Source organism: Fusarium vanettenii (genome assembly GCF_000151355.1).
Source record: "Fusarium vanettenii 77-13-4 chromosome 4 genomic scaffold NECHAsca_3_chr4_2_0, whole genome shotgun sequence".
In the NCBI taxonomy this organism is placed as follows: Eukaryota; Fungi; Ascomycota; class Sordariomycetes; order Hypocreales; family Nectriaceae; genus Fusarium; species Fusarium vanettenii.
The window spans coordinates 391,824-416,641 of NW_003315879.1; the positions used below are offsets into that span (position 1 = coordinate 391,824).

The window sequence follows — 24,818 nt, forward strand, 5'->3', positions numbered from 1 at the left end:
GGCTTGGCAGAGGGAGTTGAGTCTTAGACATTTGCATCGGTTATGGGATGGATGTATTTATTGGCCAAGATCGGATGAAAGCATTCTCCCCTTGCGGCATACAAGTCTTTAATAGGTTGCGAGGGCTCCTATATCTCAGCCTCTTAAGCCACACGGGGAGCTCGACAATTGTCTCGGTTTACCGGCACATGTTCATTCGGAACCTTCAACAGCATCTTCAACAGAGGCACGTGCCAAGAACTGCGCGGCAATGGCGTTGACAAAGAGGCACGAGCCAGATGGTGGTAATTCCCGTTTAGGCATCGCTTCAGGGCCAGAGATTCAGACCCCCTGGATTGTTGGCAGCGAGTGGAGTTTGAGGTCCAAGTTGACGTCGGGAATAGGGGACTTCGGTGCTTGAGAGTGGAGAGGTTGCGCGTCTGCAGGAACATGATGCGTTTGTAGACGATAATATGGAGTCGAGGCGGTTGTGAATAAACTATGAAGCACCTAGAGGAAACAGAAACACAAAGGCCCGTTTATTCACTTCATTGTTTATTGTTTGGCCAACACATTGACCTCTGGTGTTCCTTGGTGTAACACAAAATACTCGAGTCCTGTGCACGTGTGCTACTTGCAAGTATCATAACCGGATCAAATACTTGTCAATTATCCGCGTACCTGGCTGCAACATCATTCCTTTCAAATAACCATAACAGCGGAATACCACCTCTAAATTTATCCTTTTGCTAGGTTTAGCGTTTCTTCTGCCGCTGCAAAAACGTTGCTGATCCATCCGCGACCCCCCCTAAACGTCCCAGGCACGGGAAGTCCCTGCTAGAGGATGCTAATGTTAGCGCAGGAATAGGGGGCTGCTTCGGGCCATTCAACCAACCAGCGCCTGCAAAAAGACGTCCCTCTTTTGCCAAGAATCAACTGCCTTCCCTCGTTGGCTCTAGATCCAATCTGACTTAACCGTCTTGCAGCAGACCTACGCGACCACTCTCCCTCTCTGTGTCCCTTGCGCCGTTCCTTCATCTTCGCTTTAGCCTCTTCCTGTCATCATTCTTTCGAGGTCAACCGTTAGCCTCTGTCTTGTTGCATCTTTGCTTGCTTATAGTACAGGGGGGAAGCGTATTGAAGATCTATAGCTACGGCATGCTGCTCCCAGTGTAATACGAACTTCCGACCAACGAACCCCTTCTCTACTCTCGAGACACTCCATCTCGACTCACATCTCCCACGTCGATACAAGCCTCGAAAAGCCTCGCCTCGGCGAGCCGCGATCCGCCGCAATGCTTCCGCTACGTCGACGTGGTCGCTTCTACACCATAATCTCCGTCTTTCTGGTGTTCATCCTCTACCGATACCTCCAGAACTCATGGGCACAATCGGCCGAATACAATGCGATACAACAGCCTCCAGTACCGCCTCCAGTCGCTCAGCCCCCACCGGTTATTGAAGGCTCTAAGGAAGCCTTTGAGCCCGCCGTTGTACCGCCGGTGCTAGAGCTGCCAAATTCTGAAGGCAAGGACTCGGATTCCATCCCGAGGCCCGCCGTACCCCAGGGAGACAGCAACTTGCCTGAAAAGGTTGAGATCAGCGAGGACAAGACTCTTCCAGAGAGCAATGAGGCTATCAACGAAAAGGTCGAGACTGCTGGCGAGACTCTTCCCGATCCCGAGAAGCCTGCCCAAGAAAACGCCCAAGCTCAAGCCAATGCCGGCACCGAAGGAGTCAAGAAGCCCGAGGAACAGACCTCTCCCGAGACACCTCCCCTACAGGTCAAGGATCCGCCCGTTACAGCCGATAACCCAGATCAGCCTCGCGTCAACGTTGATGGTTCCAAGATTCACTGGACCAAGCCCAAGGAGAACTTCCCTCTCCCCGCCGAGTCCATCATCCCCATCCCAACTGGCACAGCCCCCGACATGAATAGAATCCAATTTGACTTCCAACTCGAGGATGAAGGAACCAGGAAGGTCCGCCTTGAGCGAAGGCAGCGTGTCAAGGCGGAACTGGTACGTGCTTGGGCTGGTTATCGCAAGTATGCCTTTATGCATGATGAGCTCTTGCCTCTGTCCATGGGGTTCCGCGAGACCTTTGGTGGCTGGGGTGCAACTCTCGTTGACTCGCTTGATACACTCTGGATCGCCGATATGAAGGAAGAGTTTGATGAGGCTGCCAACGCTGTTGCCAAGATTGACTTCACTTTTACCGATCGCAACGATATCCCCGTTTTCGAGACCACAATTCGTTATTTAGGAGGACTTATCGGCGCCTACGATGTCAGTGGCGGTCCAAACGGCAAGTACAAGATCTTGCTTGACAAGGCCGTTGAGCTTGCCGAGATTCTCATGGGAGCCTTTGACACGCCTAACCGCATGCCTCTTCTCTATTACCGGTGGCGCGCTCCTTACTCGTCTCAGCCTCACCGCGCCAGCGTTGTCAGCATTGCAGAGCTTGCATCACTCTCGATGGAGTTCACACATCTCGCCCAACTCACGGGCGAGGCCAAGTACTATGATGCCGTTGCCCGCATTACCAACGCCCTCGTCAAGATGCAAGAGGACGGCACCGAGATTCCGGGTCTTTTCCCTGAGAAAATCAATGCTTCGGGATGCAACAAGACAGCGGCTACTCTCAAGCAGTCACTTAGCAAGGAGGCGCAGGGACAGGTTGAAGGTGCCGACCTGACCAAGCAACCTCAAGGCTTCATCCCTGGGGGTGACAAGCAGCAGGCTGATGCAGTAACCCCTGCACAAATGCCTCAGGCGGATAGCCGCTGGGAAGATAAGCTGCGTCGCCGTGATGCGCCTCCGGCGCTCCCTGTGCTTAACGAGCCATACAAGGTTGAAGAGCAGGAAGAGTCCAAGCCTGTTACTAACCAGCCCCCGCCTCTCGCTGCCGACGGGACTTCATTGAACTGGGAGTGCGAGCCTCAAGGTCTTGTTCCTGGTTCCTATGCATATGGCCAATTTCACATGGGAGGCGCACAGGACTCGGCGTACGAGTATTTCGCCAAGGTAAGCGGCATGTTTGAGCTGTAACAAACATAAGCTGACTGGAAATAGCAATACCTTCTCCTGAATGGTCTCGAGCCTAAGTACCGCAAGCTCTACGAGGATACTATTGATGCAATCAACGAGTGGCTGCTCTACCGCCCTATGGTCAAGGAGGATGGCTGGGACGTCTTTTTCACCGGAAAGATGACCACTTCCAAGAAGGGCGACAGCGAATGGTCCAAGTCATATGAAATGACGCATCTTACATGCTTCATCGGTGGCATGTACGGACTGGGTGGCAAGATTTTTGGACGTGACGGCGACATCGACAAGGCAAAGAAGCTAACTGATGGCTGCGTGTGGGCTTACCAGTCTACTCCTACTGGCCTCATGCCCGAGTACGCTCACCTGGTTGCATGCCCCGCCCTAGAGAAGTGTCCATTCAATGAATCGACATGGTATGAGGACCTTGACCCGTCCTTGGAATGGCGCCAGAACCAACTCTCCAAGTGGAAGGAGGGTGAGGAGCAGCAAAAGCTTGTTGAGAAGGCTGCCCCTGAAGTTGCTAAAGAGGTTGCCCCCGAGCCCCTGATCCCAGGCAAGGCTGCACCCGGGGTTGCCAGAGCAGCTGACTCCGAGGCCGTGGCCCCCAAGGCCAATGCAGCTGAGGAGGTTGACCTCAGCATTGGAGCTGAGCCCTTGATTCCTAAGCCTAAGGAAGTCAAGAAGGCTTCTGACCCCCTGGTTCCCCAGCCCAAGGAGAATACGGCAGCTGAAAAGCCGGCGGAGCAGCCGCACAGGCCTGATGACCTGAGCACTGGCTCTGAGCCCGTTGTCAAGGCTGAGGGTGCTCCAGCTGCTGGAGAGGGACTCTCGAAGCCTGTCAAGCGAGCTGGTATCCCTATGCCTGAGCTGGACCGATCAATGGAGGAGGACGACTCGGAGTTTGGATCAGAGCTTCCTGACTCTCTTAAGGCGAAGTTGGGTCTGAACAAGGACGAGACTGAAAAGACTGAATCGAGCGAGGCCGAATCGGACAAGAAGCCGGCAGCTGCGCAAGAAGGAACCAGCACCAGTGGCGGACAAGTCCCTGCCGTGCCGGACAGCTTTGCGAACAAGCATGCCGAGCAAGTCGCAGCTCCTAACAACCAGCCACCAGAGAAGCCCCTGTCTCATGAGGAGTTTGTCAAGGCCAAGCTTGAGAGGGAAAATCTTCCCCCAGGATACACCGACATTATCAACAAGTCGTATATCCTCCGGTAAGTTATAGTTTGCTTTCGGTTGCTTTATTGAACTTTGACTAACATGGATGCAGACCTGAGGCAATTGAGTCTGTTTGGTACATGTACCGTATTACAGGCGACACTACGTGGATGGACAAGGGTTGGAAGATGTTCCAGGCCACGGTCACGGCGACTCGGACAGAGTTTGCCAACAGTGCTATTAACGACGTGCTGAACAACGCAGAGCCTGGCTTGAAGGATGAGATGGAGAGCTTCTGGATTGCCGAGACTCTCAAGTACTATCTCCTCCTCTTCTCCGAGCCCAGTCTCATCAGCCTTGACGAGTGGGTGCTCAACACCGAGGCACACCCTTTCAAAAGGCCATCCTAAGCGCTCGATGCGTGTTTTGGAAACAGGTTGGGAGGAATGAATGCCATGTTTTGGAGGTGTTGCCGTTATGATTGCGAGGAAGGGGAGTGCTGACAAGTTGTACTAATTACTGGGAAAGGTACCATATGACCAAGCACCACGGCGTTTAGGAAAATGGATGGGATGTTATAGTATGGTTAGAAAGGTAACCGAACTGGGTATAGTAATGTCATTTATTCCAAGGCAGCTGGGGAGTGTCGTGTCAGCAACCTGTCTATCATTGATGGGAATGACCTCTCTGTGCCTGTTACAGTTTCAACTGCTCGACATTTGCTCCCCTGCAGCGTTCCACTGGACAGCGATGGGCTGATGATTGCCTGAGAACTTTGTACCGCCAAACCATAGCTCGAACCTGAGATCTGCTGGGGCTACGATGACACGGACGTCGAAACGGCAGATGTAGAACTTGACACCACGACGGAAGCAAGTTCCTCGCTTCTCCTTGAGAACGAGCTGGTGCTGTTGAATACCGGCGAGGTTACTCTTTACTGAGCAGAGCTTCATTGCACCGGCTGTGCATGTCAGTTAAAGATGGACCCGGAACTATCGACTAAGAATCAACGTACCTTGCCTGAGGCTTCGTGGCAGCCAGTCTGATTCGTTGTTGGAGACAACGATCTCGGCGTCCCAGGCTCTTGTCGTATCTCCCTCCTTCAACCTGATCTCGAAGCTGTGGACTATGGGAGCATCAGGACTGACTTTGTCCCCCTGATATATGTCAACATGCCTAGTCTTGGGAGTCGTCGAACAGACTACACTTACCTTCTTGATCAACCACTGGATCTGATTCGTTGCCCACTTCTTGCCCGCTTCGAATGGATCTACCCGGACGTCCTCGTCAAAGTGCTTGGCTGGCGAGTACACCTCTTGGACTATGACGCCGTAACTTGCGCGGGCAATCCAATCTGTGAGGACCGACTTGTTTCCTGACTCCATCATCTGCCTCTTGTTCTCTAGAACGCCGCGGGCGACGACGAGTTGTGGCTCTTGTGAGGGAATTACAACAATGTTGCGAGCGTTCGGGTGTTGGAGACTTGTTAGATGCTGCTGAAGCATCTCGCGTACGTATGCCGAGCTCCCTAGGCCTCCCGAGAGGATGATATACTCCTATCATGGTGTCAAATATGGCGGAGAGCCAAACAGATGGGCCTTACCACTTGTTCCCTATGCCCCTTTTCTGCAAGCCAGTCGAGCCGGTCTCTTATCCGCCTGGTGATGGCTTCTATTTGGACGTCAAACAGGGCCTGGATTTCTTGTCTGGTTCGTATTAGCCACCAATTCATCCCTCACCGGAAAGAGAACTGACAAGGAAAATAGCATCCGTCCATTCTCGATTTGGAGTCCAGCATGGTTGACGTCGTATCCCACACCTTCCATGAGTATCCTGTATACTTGCTGCATATACACTCGCTCGCCAAACTTGTGCTTGACACTCTTGAAGCCAGGGCTTCGCGCCATCCGTGCCGGAAAGTCGATGGGTAGTTTGAAGTCTGGGTTTGTAGCCAGCCGCTGAGCTACGAGCCTGGCAAAGGCGCGGTCGATGAGGGATGAGCCTACACCTACACCACTGACAGCAGCAACTGGGGACATTTGCGGGAAGCTGGCATCTGTCGAAGTGACGCGCATGAGGGCCAAGTCTGTTGTTCCACCACCTGCGTCTACGGTTAGGAAGATGTTGTTTATTTTGAGGTCGATGGCGCCGGCCTTGAGAGTCGCAACGGCTGCGGCTTCGGATTCTGTGAGATCTACAAGAGCCGAGTGTCGCGGGCCTTCGATACCGAAGCCGGCGTCGTGGATGGCGCCCTTGAAGACATTGGCGATGGCCATGCTCGTCCAAGTGGTCGGGACACTGAACAGAAATGTCACAGCCATTGACTTCCAACCGCCAACATGTTTGATACCCATTCGCATCTCAATGCTGTCTTTGAGATGAGAGTATACCTTTCGAAGGTAGTCGCTGACGAATTGACGAGCTTCGTCGACGCTGCGAGGCGCGTTGGACAGGCCCTGCTGCTGAGCGCCAGCGAGCATATCCGGATCGAGGAAGATCTTGAAGAAGTCGCGACGTGTCTTGGTCGGCGAAGTGTCGTCGTCGTCGGCGCACATGAAGCCCCAGGAAGATATGCTCCCGTCGGCGTTGTATATCAGCGTCGTTGGAACCTTGCGGTCACCTCGGTCGTCGCTACCGGGCCAGTCGCTGACGATCTGGACGGGAGCTCCTCGCCTCATCCAGGCAACACCTCGGACAGTGAGCTTGAGTTGATCTCATGGAGACATTGGGTTGTTACCTGTAAAGGTGGTTCCCAGATCAACCGAGATGGCCAAGTCTGGTTGCTCCTCCATCTTTGCTCGACAATCTTGTCTGTTCGTCCTGACAGAAGACAGAAAGAGTATAGAGGAGAAGCTCACTGCCGAGTTTCTTGACGAGAAGCCTAACGAGGCTGGCGGACCTTGTCACACACTCACACTCACACTCACACCCCCTCCTGCAGGCTGGCTTGGCAGTGACCAGGTGCATTATCATGGTGAGACAACCCATGCTCAGCCTGGTGTCGAGACTCGCTTTGCATTTGGATGCCGGTGCGGTGGCTTACAAGGGGGGTTTTCAGCTCCAGGAGGAGACGGGGCAGAGTTTGGATTTGTCCGTGAGGGCTGCCTGTTGCTGCTTGTTAAGATTGGCATAGACCCAGGCTGTCTTTAATTTCTGTCGATTCCTCTCTGCTTTCTTGCTTCCATCATCTTCAAGCATCCCCTTTAGGTGGACAGAGGCTTTCTATCCACTCACTGCCTATTGGTTTCAACACGGCTCTCATTTCTCCGTCCTCTGTTCTTGGACACGTCTCCATCCCTTCTTGCTCTGAATTCCGGCTTAGCGAGCCAGTTCCTCCTCAGCAATGGTTTCCTCAGCGGATGAAAAGGCCAAGAAGACTCCAGAAATTGGCGACCTCTGGACTACCGGTGGAGTGGTCTGGGGTTATAACTCGGTGCTCCCGGGACAGGCAGCACAAGCGAGGAACGACACGGACAACAAGATAGTCAGTACGACTCTTGCAGCAACTGACACAGCAGAATACTTGTGGGTATTCGTCTCTAGCGCCCCACCAGAGACTTCGGCGGCAGCAACCCAAAGCGATGCAGGCTCGAAAGTGTCGTCCGTCACCCAAAATGAAGGTTCTTCCATAGCGGAATCGTGGACAGCTGCAGCATCTTCAGAACCTGATGGCGACGGACTTCCGTCTGAGACGAACCCGGAAACGAATTCCGCGAGTGATCCAACATCAACATCGACATCGGCCTCAGCGGAAGGCGAGACAAAGTACAGAGGACTCACCGACGGAGCAGTTGCTGGCGTTGCGATTGCCTGTATCCTCGCTGGCCTCGCTCTTGGTGCCGTTGCCGTGTTTCTCCTCTTCCGACGACGCCGAAGACAGCCCCAGACAAACTTTCACCCTGTCAGCAATGGAGGCATTGAGCCCAAGAACGACGTGATGGTGACAGTCACGCCCTCCAAGAGCGACGTCGACCTCAACCAGTTCCTCCTGGATACAATCCCCGACAAGCAGATTGCGGGAGAACTCCACGCCCTGTCAGAACTCCTCTACCAGCACGTCGAAAGCCACTATCATCGCTCCCCAGTTCATCTCGACGCACAAACACTGGCTCAAAGCCTCGCCCACGTCGGTTACTCCCCAGCCGCCTCGGGTCTCGACGCAATGACCGTTGTTGCGCTCTGTCTGGAGCCTAGCAGCCGCCCGGTCGCTATACGCCATGTTCTATCACATGTCATCTTCAGCAGCCTCGACTTCAGCTCGGGAAGCAACATGGCGATGCTCCCACCAGTCGTAAGAGAATTCCTCAGCACGATCCCCTCAGCCGACAGCAACAGTACAGCTCTAGGTAAGAATAAACCCCCTCCCTTTGACGTGATCTGCAGCAAGTGGCTGACGCATTGTCTTCCTTCAGCGACATCCCTCGCGCTGTCCAAATGGCGCAGCCTGTCAACCTTGCTCCTTCATCCTACCCCAGCAGACCGGACGCCTCTCCCCGTGCCGGTGGCGGAGGCTTCACAGCAGGCTGGCGGTCTGGCCAATGAGCTCAACTCCTTGCTGCGTTTCTTTGCGCCCCAGGACGCCGCGGGGAGCCAGGAGCAGACAAGTCATCTGCAGGCTGTGATTTTAGAATGCACCAAGCTCGGGTACATCTTGGTGTCTCAGCCTAGTGACTGGAGGTTTGTCTTTAGTGACAAGCAGAGCCGCAGGGTTGTGGTGTGTCCTGGGCTGGAGAAGCTGAGTCACAGTGATGGGACCAGGTACAGGTCTCCAAGGGAGGTTGTTGCAGTTGTTACCATGCCTGTCTGAGAAGGGTAACCCTTGACTTGTTTCCAGATTGTTGCAGGGCTTTGTATGTACCTAACTAATACTGTCTTTCCTAATGTGGGAATTGTGATTTGGTGATAACTTCAGCATCAACCAATGAGCTGAGCAGTCACAACTGCACACTGTGGAAAAAAGCCTAGCCGTGTAACCCAGACGCCCAATGAGTTATCCCGTGTTGTCTCGACTGATGTTGTCTTGGCCTTTTTCAGCCCTGGGCGCCATCCCATGTATGCATACCTACCTGACCCCCGCCCCAATGCCTATCCATGTACTCTACATAGACAAAGTCAAGTAGGGTGACTCGGCTGCAGAAATACTACATTAGTCTCGAGAGCTTGTCCTCGAGCTGAGCTACAGAATCACTCGTGTCGGGTGAGTCTCCCCGATCCCCCGAGCCTGATTTTTATTTCTAGGATATACATGTACATACATTATGCAACTCAGCCACCGCCTTGTTTCTTTTCTTGTATTGGATGGTAAATGTGCAAGTATCGCTTTTTTTTCACGTACTAGTCCATTCCCCCCTCCCGCTGTAGTCTTTACAGTTCTCATGGTGGAAATGGGAGAGCGTAGACTAGATGCTTGCGTCTGTCAAGCATAAGCACTCAAATCAGATATAACGTACTTGATAAGCAAGTGAGCCAGTCAAGCAAGTGTGCCACTTTCCCCTCCCCCTCTAGATAGAAATCGCAATAAAAACACCATAAACCATTTAATCAATTAAAACTACTCACTATACCCTTCCCCAGATGTCTCAATCACTACCTGACAGGTCCTTGCATTATGGCCGGGCTTGCCGCATACACCACAGCGCCGAACACCCGGTCCGACCGACCTTCCTCGACCACCACTCCTCGACGATTCGGCCACTACCTGCGCATCCACATCCATTTGATCAATTACTTGCCTTCCTTCTTCTACCGTCATTACCCCTCTTTTCTGCAGTCTAGTCCTTTTTGCCCTCCGCCGCCGGCTTAGTATCTTATTTGCCTCTCGAAGGTCTTTGTTCTCAGCGGTCAATAAGGCAACCCGATGCATAACAGCCTTTGTTCCCTTCGCAAGAGACTGTAGAGCCTCTAAAATTGACTCTGGGGAGCTACTTTGATGCCTTCTGATCCGCCTTTCGAGGTATTCAGACTGAGATCCGGCCTCAATCACGGTCTTTGGGGTCCTTGAAGCCCAAGGGGTCGACGGCTCAGCTGCCTCCTCAACCGGCGTTGGCGTCCGTAGCTGAACATCAAGCTTTGAGATCACAGTTTCTGGGTCAAGAGGAACAAGCCCAGCTCCTTTGAAAGCCCCCCTGATATTTCTTTCCGTCATAGTGGCCTTGTGTGCGGCGTGGAAGGCCGGAAAGAACTCCGTCTTTGAAACGTGGGTTATAGAACATCTGATCAGATGCTCTATTTCTCGACCATAAGCCTTCTTCAGCACGCTAAAGCACCCGACGTCAAGGGGCTGGAGCAGATGAGAGGAATGAGGTGGCATACAAAGCCGGATGATCTTCTTTTCCTCACAATATCTCTCGAATTCGATGGAGTGGTGACTTTCGTGGCCATCAAGGATTAAGAGACGATAGCGACTATTTGATCGCTTAGCTGTACACCGGTCAAAGTGCTTTAGCCACTCTAGACCAGTCTCATTATCGGTCCAGCCATTTTGGGTCGTCGCAATGGCCCAATCGCCCGGGAGGTTGCTTTCTCGGTACCAGTTGGCGAGGTGATATTGGCCCGCACCGATGATGAACGGCTGGATCGCCTGGCCTTCCGCATTAATCGCTTGAATGACTGTAATCCATTCCCGGTTTCCAGGCTGCACTGATTTCGGCTTTGAACGCCTTTCTGCACCTGTGACAACCATTCCGCTTGCAATCATGCCCATAAGAAAGCCAGTCTCATCAAAGTTATAGAGATCATCTGATCGGATGCCGTACTTCGCGATTGTATTCGCCACAAGCCGAAACCAATCGCGGATAATGGTTGGATCTTCGCATTTGGCTCTCTGATAGTCGTATTTACGAAAGAAACGCGTCTTAAGGTCTGGGTGTCGCTTGACGAAGTTATGAGCCCAACGCGTGCCAACCGGTGACGCGTCGCGGTCGGCAAGCAGTTGATCAGCCATATCTTTAACAGCACGTAGCCGGGGAGGAAATCCTCGCGAATCTAGGTCGAGAATAAAGTGAATAATGATCTCTTCCTCTAGATTAGATAGCCGACGTGATTTCTGGATAGTATCGCGTCGAGATTGAATGCCGTGCTGTCGGCGACGTAATGTCATTCGATTAACCTCATATGTATCTGCGGCGCGTCGGAGGCTTAGTTTTGGGTTATTTTGAAGGGCCCGAAGGGCAAGAAGCATTCTAGCCTCACAATTAGACTGTGACATGCTGGGTGGTTGAGAATTAATTGATCAAATGGAGAGGATGTAGGTTGAGGGATTTTTGGCACACTTGCTTGACTGGCTCACTTGCTTATCAAGTACGTTACTCGAATCTTTGAAAGTGACAATACTCTTCACCTCAATACCTGTTTCAAATCACACCAGACAATTAAAACACAAACCTAACAAGGGGTTATCCCCCTAGCTTTAAACATAACAATGCCGAACCCCTTCCACGCAACATACAACTTTGTCGCCTGGACCCTCGACCAAGGTCAAGTCCCCAGCGACGTCCGTCGAAGCCTCGAGCTCGTTCGAACCTGTGACAAAGACCTCCAACACCTCATCGAGCTACGAAACGAATGCCTTCCCCGTCTAGAGCGTCGTCCCCTCGTCCTCGCCCGCGTCCACTCCATCATCGAAGCCGCCCAGGCGGGGCTCGAGGAGGCATGCGCCATCGTCGAGAGGTGCAGACCTGAAGCTCACAGCGGAAAGACACCGTTTGCGAGTCGTGTTGCGTGGTTGCTTGTCGACTCGGGCGAGTTTAGGAATTTGGAACCTATTGTTAGTCGGCATCATGATGCTGTGCTTGCGGAGCTCAACTTTTTGAGGAATATTGCCATGCTTGCTCCTGTTCCTGAAGTTTCAAAGGAAGAGGGGAGATGTGTTGTACAGAAGGAGGCTCCTGTTTTTGACAATATTGCACTCTTGGGGGATATACTGGGAGATATATCAGTTGGTGAGTTGAAGGCGGAAGCACTACGAACGACTCAATCTAACTCGCGACAGAAGCAAAACCTCTACCTCCGATTCCTTCAAGTCTAACTCCAGCACCGGTCTCGCCGCCCCCCGTGCCTATCAACCAGCACCAAGGCTATCCAACTGAGCCGTCGAGTTCACACATGCCTTCACCACACATGGTTGGTCTGTCCCCTGACTCTTCAGCGCCAGAGATTCTCCCCATGGGTATGAACCATTCGACTACGTCAAGACCGCAGCAAATCCCGGGCCCGGGATTTATCTCTGAGGACATGACCGGCTTGGCAAACCTCCTCAGAGACACACTAGTCTCTCCCGATATAACATCTCCTCAATATCCTTACACTGCTCTGCCTAATCGGCCAGTGACAACATCTTCCAACCCCATGGACAGACCAACACGCCCAGGGGCGATCACACCTGTACAAACCGGGTCGAACCATCGTCCTTCGTTCTACAACACAAACGATGGCATATCAGACATGGGCCCTGATCGTAGCCAACGGGCAAGCATCGGCTACACACCTTCAGTTTCCTCATTTGCCTCTCAAAGCTCACCACCGCCTTTGAACAATAGAGCATCATCATCTACGCTCCCAGTGTACACCTACGGCATGACACAGCACCAAAACACATCCTCAACAACCCTCCCAGCACGTTTCACATGGGCCAACTCTTCCTCAGTGACCGTGTCCTCCCTCCCTCAGACGTTCACAAGATCCACCATGTTCATGGACGGCACCGGCTGGGGACAGCAGCCCATAGCTGAGCTGGACAGTTCGCCGTATCAGATGGTACCTGTCGTCAGGCTCGCAAGCGACGCAGGTTACCCAGGGAGCGACAGCAAGAATCCAGTTGTCCAGTTTGTGAAGCAGCTAAATACGATACCCATTGAGCTCTCGGCAGCTACAGACTTGTTTCCCAAGACATCTCTGCAAAGACAATCTGCACTATCTGAGGGTAGACATGGTCGAACGGTCAATCAGCCGGAGGGACTGCCCTCGGAACAGTTTAAAGAACAACCCATGGAACAACCCAGAGGATTCGACCGAGAAGCAACAAATGTTAGCCAGCCTATTAGGACAAACAATTCCTTTCCGATAGAACGACCTTGATGGTGGTTAATGAAAGGGGAGGCGTTCAGGAAAGACAGTCAATCTTTTTGTTTTAACTCGTACTGGGGATCTAGCAAGAGCTGTTAGATCTCGAGGATGCATCACGAATGAAATGCTATATGGATAAGCTTGAGAGCTGCTGGTGTAAGTATCAAGAGGTTGTGGGTGGTTACATGATTTCATGTCACGACGAAATAATGACAATGTGGTAGTCCTTTTACAAGTTGAATACCTATATTGATGAATGCTTTGACAATTTGGAGCTATTTATTATCTAAGAACTTGATTCAACTTGACTCTTCATCCCATTAACCCTCTTGAATACCTTCAACACAACATCACATTAAGACATCACCAGATCTTCACACTAAATCATCAAAGGAACCAAAATCATCAAATCAGACCCAAATCTCAATTTCTCACGCGCGTCAAAAACTTCTTGATAATACATGCTTATGAACGTTTCCCTTCCTCCTGTCCTGGCGCGTCGAGATACATGTCTCTTGTTGATTCGTGTCGCATCTTTGCCTTGTCGTGGTCCCCGATAGTTGAAAATTTCTCATGGCGCGTTCATCTCCGTCGTCTCTTGTCTCCAAGATCCTTCCTTCTTCTCTGTATGGTGCGGTCTATATGCGAACAAAAATCCATGTCTCGTTCGCTTCGTCTGCTCGGAGGACAGGTACAAAATGACAAGCCTCGGGAATAGGGCTCTTGTTTTCAAGAGCCATCCTTCGATTAATCCAAGAGCAAGTCCCTGCCAACCAAGCAAAGCGTCATGGTGCGGTGTCGTGTATATACCGCCCAAGCCGAGGTTGAAAGGCCAAATATTACCACCGATCGCTTATCATTTTCGAAAACAAATCATTTCCTGAAACGCCGATGCCGATGCCGTTCGCCCGTTTACCCGTCTTTGATCTTACCGTGGGTAGTCGTGCCAGATGATGTACTGTCGACTTATGTACATTCCTTCGTTCTTTCGTTCCTCTTTCGGTCACTCAATCCTCAATTGTTCGCGTTGATTCCACACTATGCGATGTATCCTATACCATCGAACTCAGGACGCTGATACTGAGGATCATGATGAGTAGACCGATTGTTACCACGATGAGGAGTGCGAATGAGAACCAGCCCAGTACCATGGCACTGGTTCCAACGCCACTCTTCACCGCGCCGTTACCAAAGTCTTGTGCGATGACTGATGCGGCGACGGATGCTGTGTGCTGCCATAGCACGGAAACGAGGACGAAGATGGCGGCAATGAAGATCAAAGCGAGCGCAATCTGCGAGACGGGGCGAGACGGGAAGGGCTTGACTTCGCGGTCAGAACCCTCGGAGTCGACCTCCTCATGCCAGCCGGGAAAGGTGGCGAGGAGCAGGAGGCAGACAAAGGCGAAGATGATGGCAATAATACTGAGAACCAGTTAGTTTACAGCTCCCAAAGAATACTGAATCAGAAACTCACATCAGGTAGGGAAAGACAATCATGTCCTTGAACTGAGCAGCCAGCCAGATAAGGTTAAGAGGGTCTTGGTCGACATCGACCTCCTTCGCAAGAGCAGTCGCATTGTTGCTGCACAGCCATGAACCACCATCGGGGTTGATGCAGATACCAAAGTAGCCAACTCGCGCTTGGAGTCGGGCGTCACCGGCGATGTTCTCGATAGCTGTGTGCACGTTGTAGTCGACTTGAGCTGTGTCGGGCTTTGCGGTATAGGACTTGTAGTAAATGGATAGTAGGAAGATGTCAGGGATGAGCGGAGACGATGATGAACAGCCGGCGAGTAGTAGTGCTATCTACGGTTAGTCTTGTCTTGGATTCTGACGCTGCTGAGACTCACATAGTAGGATAATGGCGATGGCGATGAGGATCATCAACACATGATGGTAACCGAGAAATGGCAGGGCACCTAGTGAGGTTCAGTTAGCCATGTGCTTGCGAGACACCGACATTCCAGCTGAGCTGGTGCCTGTCTGGGATGGAAATCACTCACTGTACCAGCCAACTCGCACCTTGGGCGGCGCCGAGGACGAGCTGGTGCTCGTCTCGCTGGAGCCCATTTTTTGTGATGATGTACCGTTCCTCCCTCAAGATGTTGTGTCTTGCAAGTCAAAACGGAGATAACTCTTCGTCCCCGACCAGGGACTGGTGTTGAAGTCGCGCAAGAGGCCGCCTTTCAGCGAGAGAATCTGAGGTCCCTATGATTTCCTTGCTCTTTCTACCAGGACAGTTTGCCGCTGGTCCTCTATTCCGTCAACTTCCTCCACTGGGTCAGTACCGGCAAAGTTCGAGCTGTCTCGGGAGAGCAGGCGAAATGCTGTCAATGGTGGAATGCGGGAGCGACGGGTCGATGTCTTTCGGAGTCGACGCTGGAATGCGCGAGAGGGCTGAGACGACGATGGAAGAAACAACGAGCGAAAGTCAGGCCCTAGAAGTGAGACGTTCGTTGGGAGAGAGTAAGTTTTTGTTAAAAAAGAGAGTTGCCTTTCGGTGAGCAACGCAATAAGAGCCTTGAGATCAGTTCACACTTTCTGCAAACGAGGGTTAATACTTGGAAGTAAGTTTCTTAATCCTCTCCAAAGTCGATGTGATTCCTTTGGGGCAAAAGGGAGAAAGAAAGGAGAGTCAGTCAGTTAGTTCCAGTCCTAGTCAGTATGGTATGGTACCGAGGAATTGGGCGAATATGCGATGGCTGGGAGAGAGGAATTGGGTGAGGTTGGGTATGCAGTAGGTTTTGACCAACCTCTTGACTTTTTGGGGAAGTCGACGAGTCAGATGGGAGCTCTTTCCCGCCACGTATTTACGGGCCCTCGTTGGCAGGGTGACGTGACGTCGCGACGAGGTGGGGCCATTTCCAGGTCCGTGCGGACATCTACGGGCACCGGGCAACCCGCACACCGGCGCCGTAGAGGCCGGGGTCATGCTGCTTCAGGCAAGGCTTCACGTTTTTTTAGTCCCCGAGACCCTGGAGCTTCCGGAGTCAGAAGCTGGACCTGCAGAAGCCTGCTGAGCTTGCCCCCCTCCCAAGCTCGGTCTTGAATCAATGGCGTTCGTCCCTGCCTGGGGCGCTGCGCTTCGCTTCGTCCCTGGATGGAGGCTTGATCCCTGAACCCCTTACCATCTCTGATCTTACGTAGTCGCTTCGATTCGTCTACCGCCTTGTTTGCTTCTTGGCCCCCCTGGAGGTCCTGGCCGCCCAGCTTCCTTCCTATGTTGGCCAAGGATTACGGCCAGCAGCAGCGGGTCTTGATCTCTATGCGGTTGTCATGACGATTTGGCGCCGTTTCGGGCCTGGCTGGCGAGCTCTGCCTCACCCGTGTAATTAATTCATTCTGTATCCTGTAGCTGAGCTGCAGACTCTCTCTCAATACGGGGAGAGAGGGGAGGGCCTCATGCACCCGGTGTCGACGTGCGTGCTGAGCATTGATTCGCTGTCTGTTTCCTCTTGGGCCTCCCTGCGCCTGTATATCTACCTCGGCACTCCGTATCCCTTGCCAATGTCAATGTGCCTGATTCATTTGCCCCGTTTCCTCCAAGTAAGCGAGGCTTGAAAAATCTCCGCCGTAGCAGTCTAGTAGCTTTGGCTGCTACTTGGCTGCTGCCTCCCGAAGCCCCGAAGCCGCGAAGCCGTTGACGAGATGACGAGTCCTTCATGGCGGCTCCTTTTCCAGACCGCCTTCAGATATTGGAGGTCTATCCGTGATGACCTTGTGTTATAGAAAATAGACAAGATCGACAGGATGTGCAACTCTTTTTCTCCGGCTCAACCGGTCCAAGATCGAGTCCTTGAGTGAACTGAGATGCAAGTCATCATGACAGCTCTCATGGCACAAGGCCCCAGCCACCAAGTAAAAAGTCTATTAGCCACGTCCCGATCTCGCAATCTACTTGCTTCCACGTCATTACCCGATTTCGACGAGTGAAACCAGTTGATTTCCACATCGATCTCCATTGCATCGAATCAATTGTTCATCCCTTCCTTTTAAAATTGAAACAGTTCATGCTGGTTGATTGACAGCTTTCACAAGAAACAAGATGCATTTATCCGCCACATGTAGTTATCCGGTACCGCGGGGCTAGCTCTCCCCACGTCATCCTCTGTAGTAGCAACGTCGCGCGATGAATGAGCTTCATGAACACGACACATGCATGATCAAAATGGCCACCGCAGCTGCAAATAACCAGGGCACGTCGCTCGACATACGAGTCGAGGACTTTCTGGACGACAAACTTCAGTCGACCACGGACCTGGAAAACCTCGATACACTACTGGCCAACGTGGAGCTCCAACGCAACCAGTTGCAATCCCAGCTTGACACCGCCGTTAAGGAGCTTGAGGAAACTCGACGCACAGCCGATGACCGTCAGGGCTCACTCCTCGCCCGCATAGAAGAGTTTCAACAGCTTCAGGACAGCATCGATGTCCGTGTCAAGATCACCGCTGCCTCGGATGCTCCGAATCAGGCTATTGGCCGGCTTCAAGCGCCCATGAAGAAGCTTCAGATGGTTGAGCTGGCACAGAAGTATCTTTACCTCCTCCAAGATGTCGAAAAGTTCCGCTCCGAGGCACGGTCTCATCTGCCTCAAAGTCCCAAGGCTGCGTTGGAGCCATACGTCAACCTAAAACAGCTTGCGCACAAGCTGCGAGGCCTGCCTGGTCAGGAGGGGTTACACCTCGTCGACTATGTCGAAAAGGTAACCGAATCTCTCTGGAACGAGATGAAGAGCACCATGTCGGCAGAGCTCGAGGCTATCCTGAAACAGAGGAAATGGCCCAAGGTTGACCCCCAGTCCGAGATGGACGATGAGTGGATCAACTGCTTCGAGAAGCTCCTGGATCTTCAGCTTCCCGAGATTGAGTATAGCAAGGGTCTTGTGTCGCTATTGCCGTTCGATACCATGACATCCATCTTTGTCTCCGAGTTTCGTTTCCACTTTCTCAGCGACAAGGCGACGAGTAGCCCCCAGGCGTTTGGCACGCACGCCCTACCTTGGTTCCTCGCCCTCATTGAGAAGTGGGAAGACTTTTTCCGGGACAATCTTGGATATCTACTCACGGCCAAGTTTCAGGATACTTCGCTGGCCACCAACCTGGCCTACATCGATCCTGTTTCTGCACTCATTACATCGGTGCTGCCCGTGTTGAAGGAAAAGACATCTGCAGTGGCAGCCGAGGCCGTCAAAAGCCCGGCCTTTTTGAGCAGCTTCATATCCCAATTGATGAACTTTGACGACACCGTTCGCTCCAAGTTCAACTATGACGGTGGTGATGCTGAGAACGGTTGGCCTGGCCTATCGGCGCACATCTTGGATGAACATTTTGACACCTGGTTCAATGCCGAGAAGGAGTTTGCTCTGGAACGATTCCACACTATCATGGAATCACAAGATGCCCGAAATATTGACTACGACTATGCGGTTCAAGGGAAGATGAAGCCAACCTACGCTTCTGTGCAAGTCACGGACCTTTTGCGATCCGTGACAAGTCAGTATGAGAGGGTACGCAGCTTCAAGCACAAGATCCGCTTCTTGATTGGCATACAGCTTGAAATCCTAGACGGTTACCATAGCCGTCTCCGGGACGCTCTTCAGGCATACCAGACCATGTCTTCGACGCTTGGCCGAACCCTGGGCGGAAACAAGGAGGACCTTGCTGTTCTTGAGGGAACAGGTAGTTTCGAGGTGTTGTGCAAGGTGATCGGCAGTGCTGACCACATTGTCAACACATTGAAAGACTGGAGCAATGAAGAGGTATGTAATTCTGCTCTTACTGCTTGATGATTCTAACAAGTTTAGTTCTTCGTCTCACTGTGGGATGAACTGCAGACTCGCGCAGCTCAACGGAAGAGCAACATCACAAGTACAATGAGCTATGAAGATGTCAAGGACCGCACCTCTACGGCTGTAGGACAGAATAATGAGGACGGAGCCCTGTTCGACGAGACAGTTGCAGCGTATAGCATGCGCCGCAAGGCTGCTGAGGAACTTCTCGTCGGCGCTCTGGCCGAATCTCATGGGAAGGCCTTCCGGGCCTACACAACCCGTGTTCAATGGACAACCGTTGGTGAGGCGGCTATTCTTGGTATGTCTCTCTTAATCTCGCTTTGAAGCTCATCTAACATGGCATAGACGAGATGTCCATTACCCAAGAACTCGACGAACCACTTCGTATCCTCCAACGCAACTTGGACTTCTTAGCTAAGCCCCTCTCTGCTGCTGCTTTCCGCCGCGTTTGGCGTGACGCCCTCCACAAAATCCAAGACCATCTTTGGCAAAGTGTCCTTCTTCGACAGAATTTCACCACCTACGGAGCAACCCAGTTCCGTCGCGATGGCGATGCCCTGGTTGCCGTTGTTGAGCGATACATTCCCGGTGGTTCATCTACGCTCGACAGCTTGACTGAGGGAATGAAGCTTTTGAGTCTCCCTGTTGAGGCTGGCGAAGGAGGCGGTCTTACGCTCAAAGAAGCCAGCGATCGCGTCTTCACGGATAGTGATGAGGCACGCAAGGTGCTTGAAGAACTTGGGCTCAACGAGTTGACACCTCACAACGCAAGAAACATCCTACAGCGGCGCGTTGAAAACAATGAGAATGTAGGATGGTGATGAGAATAGATTAATTGGGTATAAGAGACGACACCGATTCTTCAATAGATTCTTAAAGAGTCATCATGCTAGACTTGTCATTATATCTTTATCCCAGATATCGAAAGTCAATCTACCCGCTCCATACAACTTCCTCAAAGCGTTGAAACAAAAGCAAAGGCTTGAACCCCGTTTGCATAGGTCATCATCTACCGTTCCGTATCGCCAACTGGTCATGTTGAAAACCCTCTATGATATCTCTCACCAGCGCTCGTCAATGTTGATCTAATCGCCGTTTCCAGTCCCATTTTGTCGCATTAAAATTCACCAAGCAGAATCCCACTCCTTTTTTTATACATCTCCTTTTTTAGTTCAGAGCCCGCATGGTCATCTCGACAACAGCAAAGGTACCAGCGCTCACAGGCATGGCCCTCAGCAGGGTAGGGCCAATACCCTTCCAGAAACCGCGAGCACCCTCGGCACGCCATGTCTTGGAGAAGCAGTCGCGCATGGTGGTGTAGCGCTGGTTAGGACCGAAGCCGTCGGTCTGCATCTTGCTCTTGATCACATCGAAGGGGTAGCTCGCGAGCCAGAGGACCTCACCGGCGAGACCACCGTAGAAGGCGATCTTGTAGGCGGGAATGTCCTTGCGGTCGATCTTGTTGCGGGCGGCGTCCTTGTTCATCATGTACTCAAAGGCAGTGAACCAAGCGCCGTAGGCAAAGGCCTCTCGCCAGATGGTCACAGCCTGGCCGCGGTAGATGCCGCGCAGGATACCGTCGTGGGCGCCGACCTTTCGGATACAGTCGCCAGGGCCATCGTACAGGCGAGCAGCTCCGTGGGGCTGGCTCTGAAGACGAATACGAATATGCTCGATAGGGCCCGAGAGGACCGAGTTCGCAACACCGGCAAAAGCACCCGCAGCGCCGTACTGGCCGTAGGAAAGGTCAGCGCCGCCGTTGCGCTCCTGGAGGAAGCGCTTGGCGCCGTTGAAGGCTCCGAACTGGACCGACACGCAGGCGCCGATACCGATGAGCGGGGTCAACGTGCCCTTGTAGAAGGCGAGGGCGCCCTCATTGCGGTAGATGGAGGTTGCGGCGTTGAGGGCGGACGAGTACTGGGTTGTGGTTTGGAGTCGGACCTTGACAATGTCAAAGGGCTGGCCTGTTTGCCGTATCTGTTAGCGATTGAACTTGACAATGCATCTTAGATCGCATCTCTCGCTCGAGCCAGCTTCTGGTCCTTGTTGTGCGCAGTTCGCAGCATGTTCGCAGCAGCATTGATAAGAAACTTACCGATCAAGACTTGCGCAATTCCTCCCACGGCTCCAGAGAACAGATCCTTGGCCGTCTGAATGCCGCTGCTCTGCTTGGCCACCTCCAACTCGAGGGCGTCCATCTTTGCGGTCGAACACGGAGAAGAAGAAAAAGAAACAACTCCGGCCTCAAATGCCGACCTCTTTGCGCAGGGACTTTTCTCGAAAGCAATTGGCAATCGCAACAAGGCAATTCAATCGCAAGGGGGTAGAAAAGGACAGTAAGCTGAAGGACCCTGAAAAGATTGCGAAAAAGGAGGAGAAAAGATAGCGAGCAGAAGGCGCTGATAGCGACGGGACACAATCTGGGGTTGTTGCGGAGGGCGCCCGGCAAATGACGTGCTAGGATTACAAAGCCCCGTTACCGGCGCCCGGACTATCGGTCCCCGAGTTGATGTAGTTTCGGCGACCAGATACCGTGGTACAAGCAGATCTCGGAGCGAGGCCGTGGTCTAGAACAATTTCTTGCCTCTTTCTACACTCTATCGGTGTCTGCTCCGGGATGCATCCAGTTCATTGGCGCCCGCGTTTGAAGTACCTCTCTATCTTTTCTTCTTCCAGTTGGAGATGGCGGGGAAGGAGGTCTGGAAGTCGGCAAACTGGCGAATTAGGAAGGTGGTCCCGAAATCGGGGTTTAACACCGGATCTCGGGGCCTTATCTTGACAGAGCCGCATGCAGCCGGGATGGCTCCGTTGCAAGCCGTTGCACTGAGAATATCACGGAGCTCTTCTCTATAATTCGAGGTCTTCGAGTTTGATCCTCCATGAAACCCGATACATTGCTGGTCTAGATTCGTAGAATAAGCAGCATTCGCTTCTATGCTAATCACAACTCCCCCATCTCTTTTAGTACCGTCTCACACCCTGCTTCTCATCTCTCACATCATTCTGCGCCTGCGCATGCTGCTCAATCGCCTCCATCAGCTTGCCCACCACCTCTGGCTGATTGCTGAATGCCGTCTGGAGGATGTTTTCCAGCTCAGTCTCCACCTTGGCGATCGGCTTGACTCCAGGTTTCCGGTTCTGTGAGTCGCTCATCAAAGTACCCCAGCGTTGTGTGAAGGCGTAGATCGAATGTCGCAACAGTTCATCCAGCTGCTCGTTCATGTCTTCGGCTGTCAATGTCTTGGCTGTTACCGAGGGAGTGCCCCGTGACCACAGACCACCACCGATAATGTTTGAAATGAATCCAACCCAATTTTGAGGGCTGAGTGTGTCCCAGATATGGGTAAAGTGCTGCATAGAGGAAGCGTTGTTCCTGATATCGCCAATCTCTAGAGAAACAAGTTCATTCTTTATAATGAGCAAGTTCTTGACCATGAAAAGGTCAGGATCAGTGCCTGCCTTTAAAGATTTTATCCTGGTCTCTGCGCGTTGCAGTACCTGGATCGTCTCCCGTACAATCTTGAAGACAACTGAGCTGTTCTTAGCCTATAGCATTGTTAGTCTGGTCCAAGAGGTATCAGCTGGAAGACATACTGCTCTCTCCTTAGGCATGCAATGCTCATACATGCCAAGAAGCTTAATAGCCTGCTTCACCAAGGGGTGGGCATTTGAAGACGCTACACCACCCACCACAGGGCCAATCTTTAGCGAGGCATCCTGAACTGGTGCCCTTGTGATTGATTTTGTAACCTCCGCCTCAAAAGCATTGTCTGTTAATGTCCAGAGATGATGCGCCAGGAGTTGCGAAGTGTACTGTTTGCATTTGATGAAGTACGGAGATTCAATATCATCCAGATCGGCTCCAAAGTATTCATTAGCAAGCAACCCAACCACATTGCAGGTAGTCTCCAGTGGTGCTGTATGTAGCACTGTTTGAAGATTGGTCACCAACGGCGTCAAATTGCCTGGATGCATGATGGATGTGTTGGTGGTCTTGATAGACTGGAAAACCGAGTCCGTCGCCTGGTTCCACATGGGTTCCACGTCAAAGAGCTTCATAAACAGACTCTCCTCGTTGTACATGCGCTCAAAGCATTGCTTGATGAAGTTGCGTGATGCCGTCTCAGCTGAGAGGTCCTTGACCTCTTTGTGAAACTCTGCAATATCAGACTGCGCCATTGCCTTGAGGTCGCGGTCTCTGGTCATCAGGTGCGTATAGAATATGTTGTTGGCAGTATTCGCGTACGTCTCAAAATGGGTGCAAGACTCGTTCCGCTGGCCGTAGATATCGTATGCGCGCCGCACAATTTGTCGCACATTGGGGATCAAGCCATAAGAATCGAGCATCATCTCTTGGAAACGACCATATGCGAGAGCATGGCGAGCGGACTCGGATTTTGTGCCAGTAATTTGGCGACCAATCTCAGATGAGACTCTTTCCAATGTGTTCTTGTAGCCGTGTTCAAGCAGGTGAAGTGCCTTTGTGAGAAGCGCAGTGTATCGAGCAAGGTAGGTATCGCGGTCACGGTATGTCTCCTGAAGGGTGTTAGTTCCGGTGATCCTACTCATATATAGAGCCCTTACATGTTTCTCCATAAAGACAATGCACGCGTCAATGTTCTCAACCATCTCACCAAACGAAACATCATCCACCAGCCGACTGGCGCCGGGGGCATTGAGACGCCTTGTCGCATCATCGAGGTAGGCATAGTAATGCAAATCGGTTCCAACTTCATCAGCCAATTCCTCCAACCTTCGTTGTTCATTGAGGAGATCTTCGCATTGTGCTTGGAACGTTGATGTTTGAGCCTCGACAGATCCAAACGAGTTCGAAAGGGAGGTAAGGAGCTTGAGTGTCGCATTGGCATCTTCGATGAGTCCGTCCAAGTGGCGTTCCGTCAAGGTAAGCTGATCGCGATATAACCTAAGCGCAGTCAGGTCTAGGTCAAGGTGCGGCCGTAGAGCAATGTTCATACAGGTATTCTTGTTGGCTGGCGTCGAGTAATTGTTCATCGTACGACTCGAGACCTTTTGGCTCATGCAATTCTGTCTCAACACCAGAGTCGGGGAGCAGCAAGGCTTCCCATGATCGATTATTCTTATCCGTCTTCCTGTGTCGTGGCCTTCCGTCCTTGGACAGTTGTTCTTGCGCCACTCGATATAAGTCCGAGTACGAGCTCGCTCGACGGATGACGGTAGGTTCAGGGGGCGTGTTGGTATTCTCGATCTCTTCGTAAACGTTGGGCATTGGCGCTACGACCTCGGATATCTGTCCAGGTTCCTGTGACCATCTTGTGAGCTTCACCAACATGGTGGGGGTGCGAATCCAATACGAGGGAGACCTACATTGGGCTGCTGGAGCAGCGACTCCTTTCGACGATGTCCATGACTCTGACTGTGGCTACTCGAATGGCCCCGACTGCCCAAGTCGGGCATGATACTGTACCACGAATCCTCGTACATGATGTCGATAGAGCTCCCTTGAGCTCAAACGTCGAGATTCGCTGGGGTCTTCTAGAAGCCACGCAGCAGGCGTTGGAGTTCAAGTCGGAGGCGTGAGCTCCGAGGCGCCGATGGCATGGCATGGCGGGACGGCGTGGGGATGTCCGTGCGCCCCGCTAGTCCCTGCAGTGGCGCGTGCTTGAATCTGTGGCTGAAGCCCTTTGTGGCTTTCATGACATCGACCTGCCACAGTCCACAGAATTTTGCTGACCTCCAGTACGGTTAGAGCTTCAGCTCTATGACCTCACAACCTTTTTTTCCTTTTGATTAGC

At 52.3% G+C, this 24,818-nt stretch overlaps 8 protein-coding genes across 8 annotated transcripts; 4 read left to right on the forward strand and 4 right to left on the reverse strand.

Annotated features, from left to right (window-relative positions):
- Positions 1–1,274: 1,274 nt before the first annotated feature.
- NECHADRAFT_106029 (uncharacterized protein) lies at positions 1,275–4,597 on the forward strand (the record flags this gene model as incomplete). Its single annotated transcript, XM_003051489.1, has 4 exons — positions 1,275–3,005; positions 3,054–3,557; positions 3,777–4,243; positions 4,300–4,597. The coding sequence occupies 4 exons, from the start codon at positions 1,275–1,277 to the stop codon at positions 4,595–4,597; spliced, it is 3,000 nt and encodes a 999-aa protein (XP_003051535.1).
- Positions 4,598–4,891: 294 nt separating this feature from the next.
- On the reverse strand, positions 4,892–6,979 carry NECHADRAFT_38229 (uncharacterized protein; the record flags this gene model as incomplete). Its single annotated transcript, XM_003051944.1, has 7 exons — positions 4,892–5,148; positions 5,203–5,344; positions 5,399–5,743; positions 5,791–5,893; positions 5,993–6,150; positions 6,194–6,876; positions 6,925–6,979. 7 exons carry the CDS (start codon positions 6,977–6,979, stop codon positions 4,892–4,894), a joined length of 1,743 nt encoding a protein of 580 aa, XP_003051990.1.
- A 977-nt stretch (positions 6,980–7,956) lies between these two features.
- NECHADRAFT_25359 (uncharacterized protein) lies at positions 7,957–8,985 on the forward strand (the record flags this gene model as incomplete). The annotated part of the gene is made up of 2 exons (XM_003051490.1): positions 7,957–8,521; positions 8,600–8,985. Coding segments are annotated over 2 exons (951 nt in total), but the record flags the coding sequence as incomplete, so codon positions are not given.
- Positions 8,986–11,607: 2,622 nt separating this feature from the next.
- NECHADRAFT_78715 (uncharacterized protein) lies at positions 11,608–13,262 on the forward strand (the record flags this gene model as incomplete). Its single annotated transcript, XM_003051491.1, has 2 exons — positions 11,608–12,127; positions 12,178–13,262. 2 exons carry the CDS (start codon positions 11,608–11,610, stop codon positions 13,260–13,262), a joined length of 1,605 nt encoding a protein of 534 aa, XP_003051537.1.
- Positions 13,263–14,302: 1,040 nt separating this feature from the next.
- NECHADRAFT_38852 (uncharacterized protein) lies at positions 14,303–15,164 on the reverse strand (the record flags this gene model as incomplete). Its single annotated transcript, XM_003051945.1, has 3 exons — positions 14,303–14,672; positions 14,725–15,052; positions 15,086–15,164. Coding segments are annotated over 3 exons (777 nt in total), but the record flags the coding sequence as incomplete, so codon positions are not given.
- Positions 15,165–17,418: 2,254 nt separating this feature from the next.
- Positions 17,419–19,865, forward strand: NECHADRAFT_78717 (uncharacterized protein; the record flags this gene model as incomplete). The annotated part of the gene is made up of 3 exons (XM_003051492.1): positions 17,419–19,011; positions 19,057–19,342; positions 19,390–19,865. The coding sequence occupies 3 exons, from the start codon at positions 17,419–17,421 to the stop codon at positions 19,863–19,865; spliced, it is 2,355 nt and encodes a 784-aa protein (XP_003051538.1).
- Positions 19,866–19,919: 54 nt separating this feature from the next.
- Positions 19,920–21,278, reverse strand: NECHADRAFT_59843 (uncharacterized protein). The gene is made up of 2 exons (XM_003051946.1): positions 21,140–21,278; positions 19,920–21,008 (listed from the first exon to the last, which is right to left on the reverse strand). Exons 1-2 carry the CDS (start codon positions 21,240–21,242, stop codon positions 20,212–20,214), a joined length of 900 nt encoding a protein of 299 aa, XP_003051992.1. The 5' UTR covers positions 21,243–21,278; the 3' UTR covers positions 19,920–20,211.
- Positions 21,279–21,919: 641 nt separating this feature from the next.
- NECHADRAFT_104004 (uncharacterized protein) lies at positions 21,920–24,507 on the reverse strand (the record flags this gene model as incomplete). The annotated part of the gene is made up of 5 exons (XM_003051947.1): positions 21,920–22,590; positions 22,639–23,580; positions 23,629–23,968; positions 24,021–24,325; positions 24,391–24,507. 5 exons carry the CDS (start codon positions 24,505–24,507, stop codon positions 22,006–22,008), a joined length of 2,289 nt encoding a protein of 762 aa, XP_003051993.1. The 3' UTR covers positions 21,920–22,005.
- Between the last annotated feature and the right edge of the window lie 311 nt (positions 24,508–24,818).

Bases quoted from the DNA above. Each gene is read 5' to 3' on its own strand.
- NECHADRAFT_59843 (XM_003051946.1), bottom strand. From the start codon at position 21,242: ATGGACGCCCTCGAGTTGGAGGTGGCCAAGCAGAGCAGCGGCATTCAG. The intron at 21,009-21,139 runs GTAAGTTTCTTA...TACGGCAAACAG, and splicing joins AATTGCGCAAGTCTTGATCG to GCCAGCCCTTTGACATTGTC.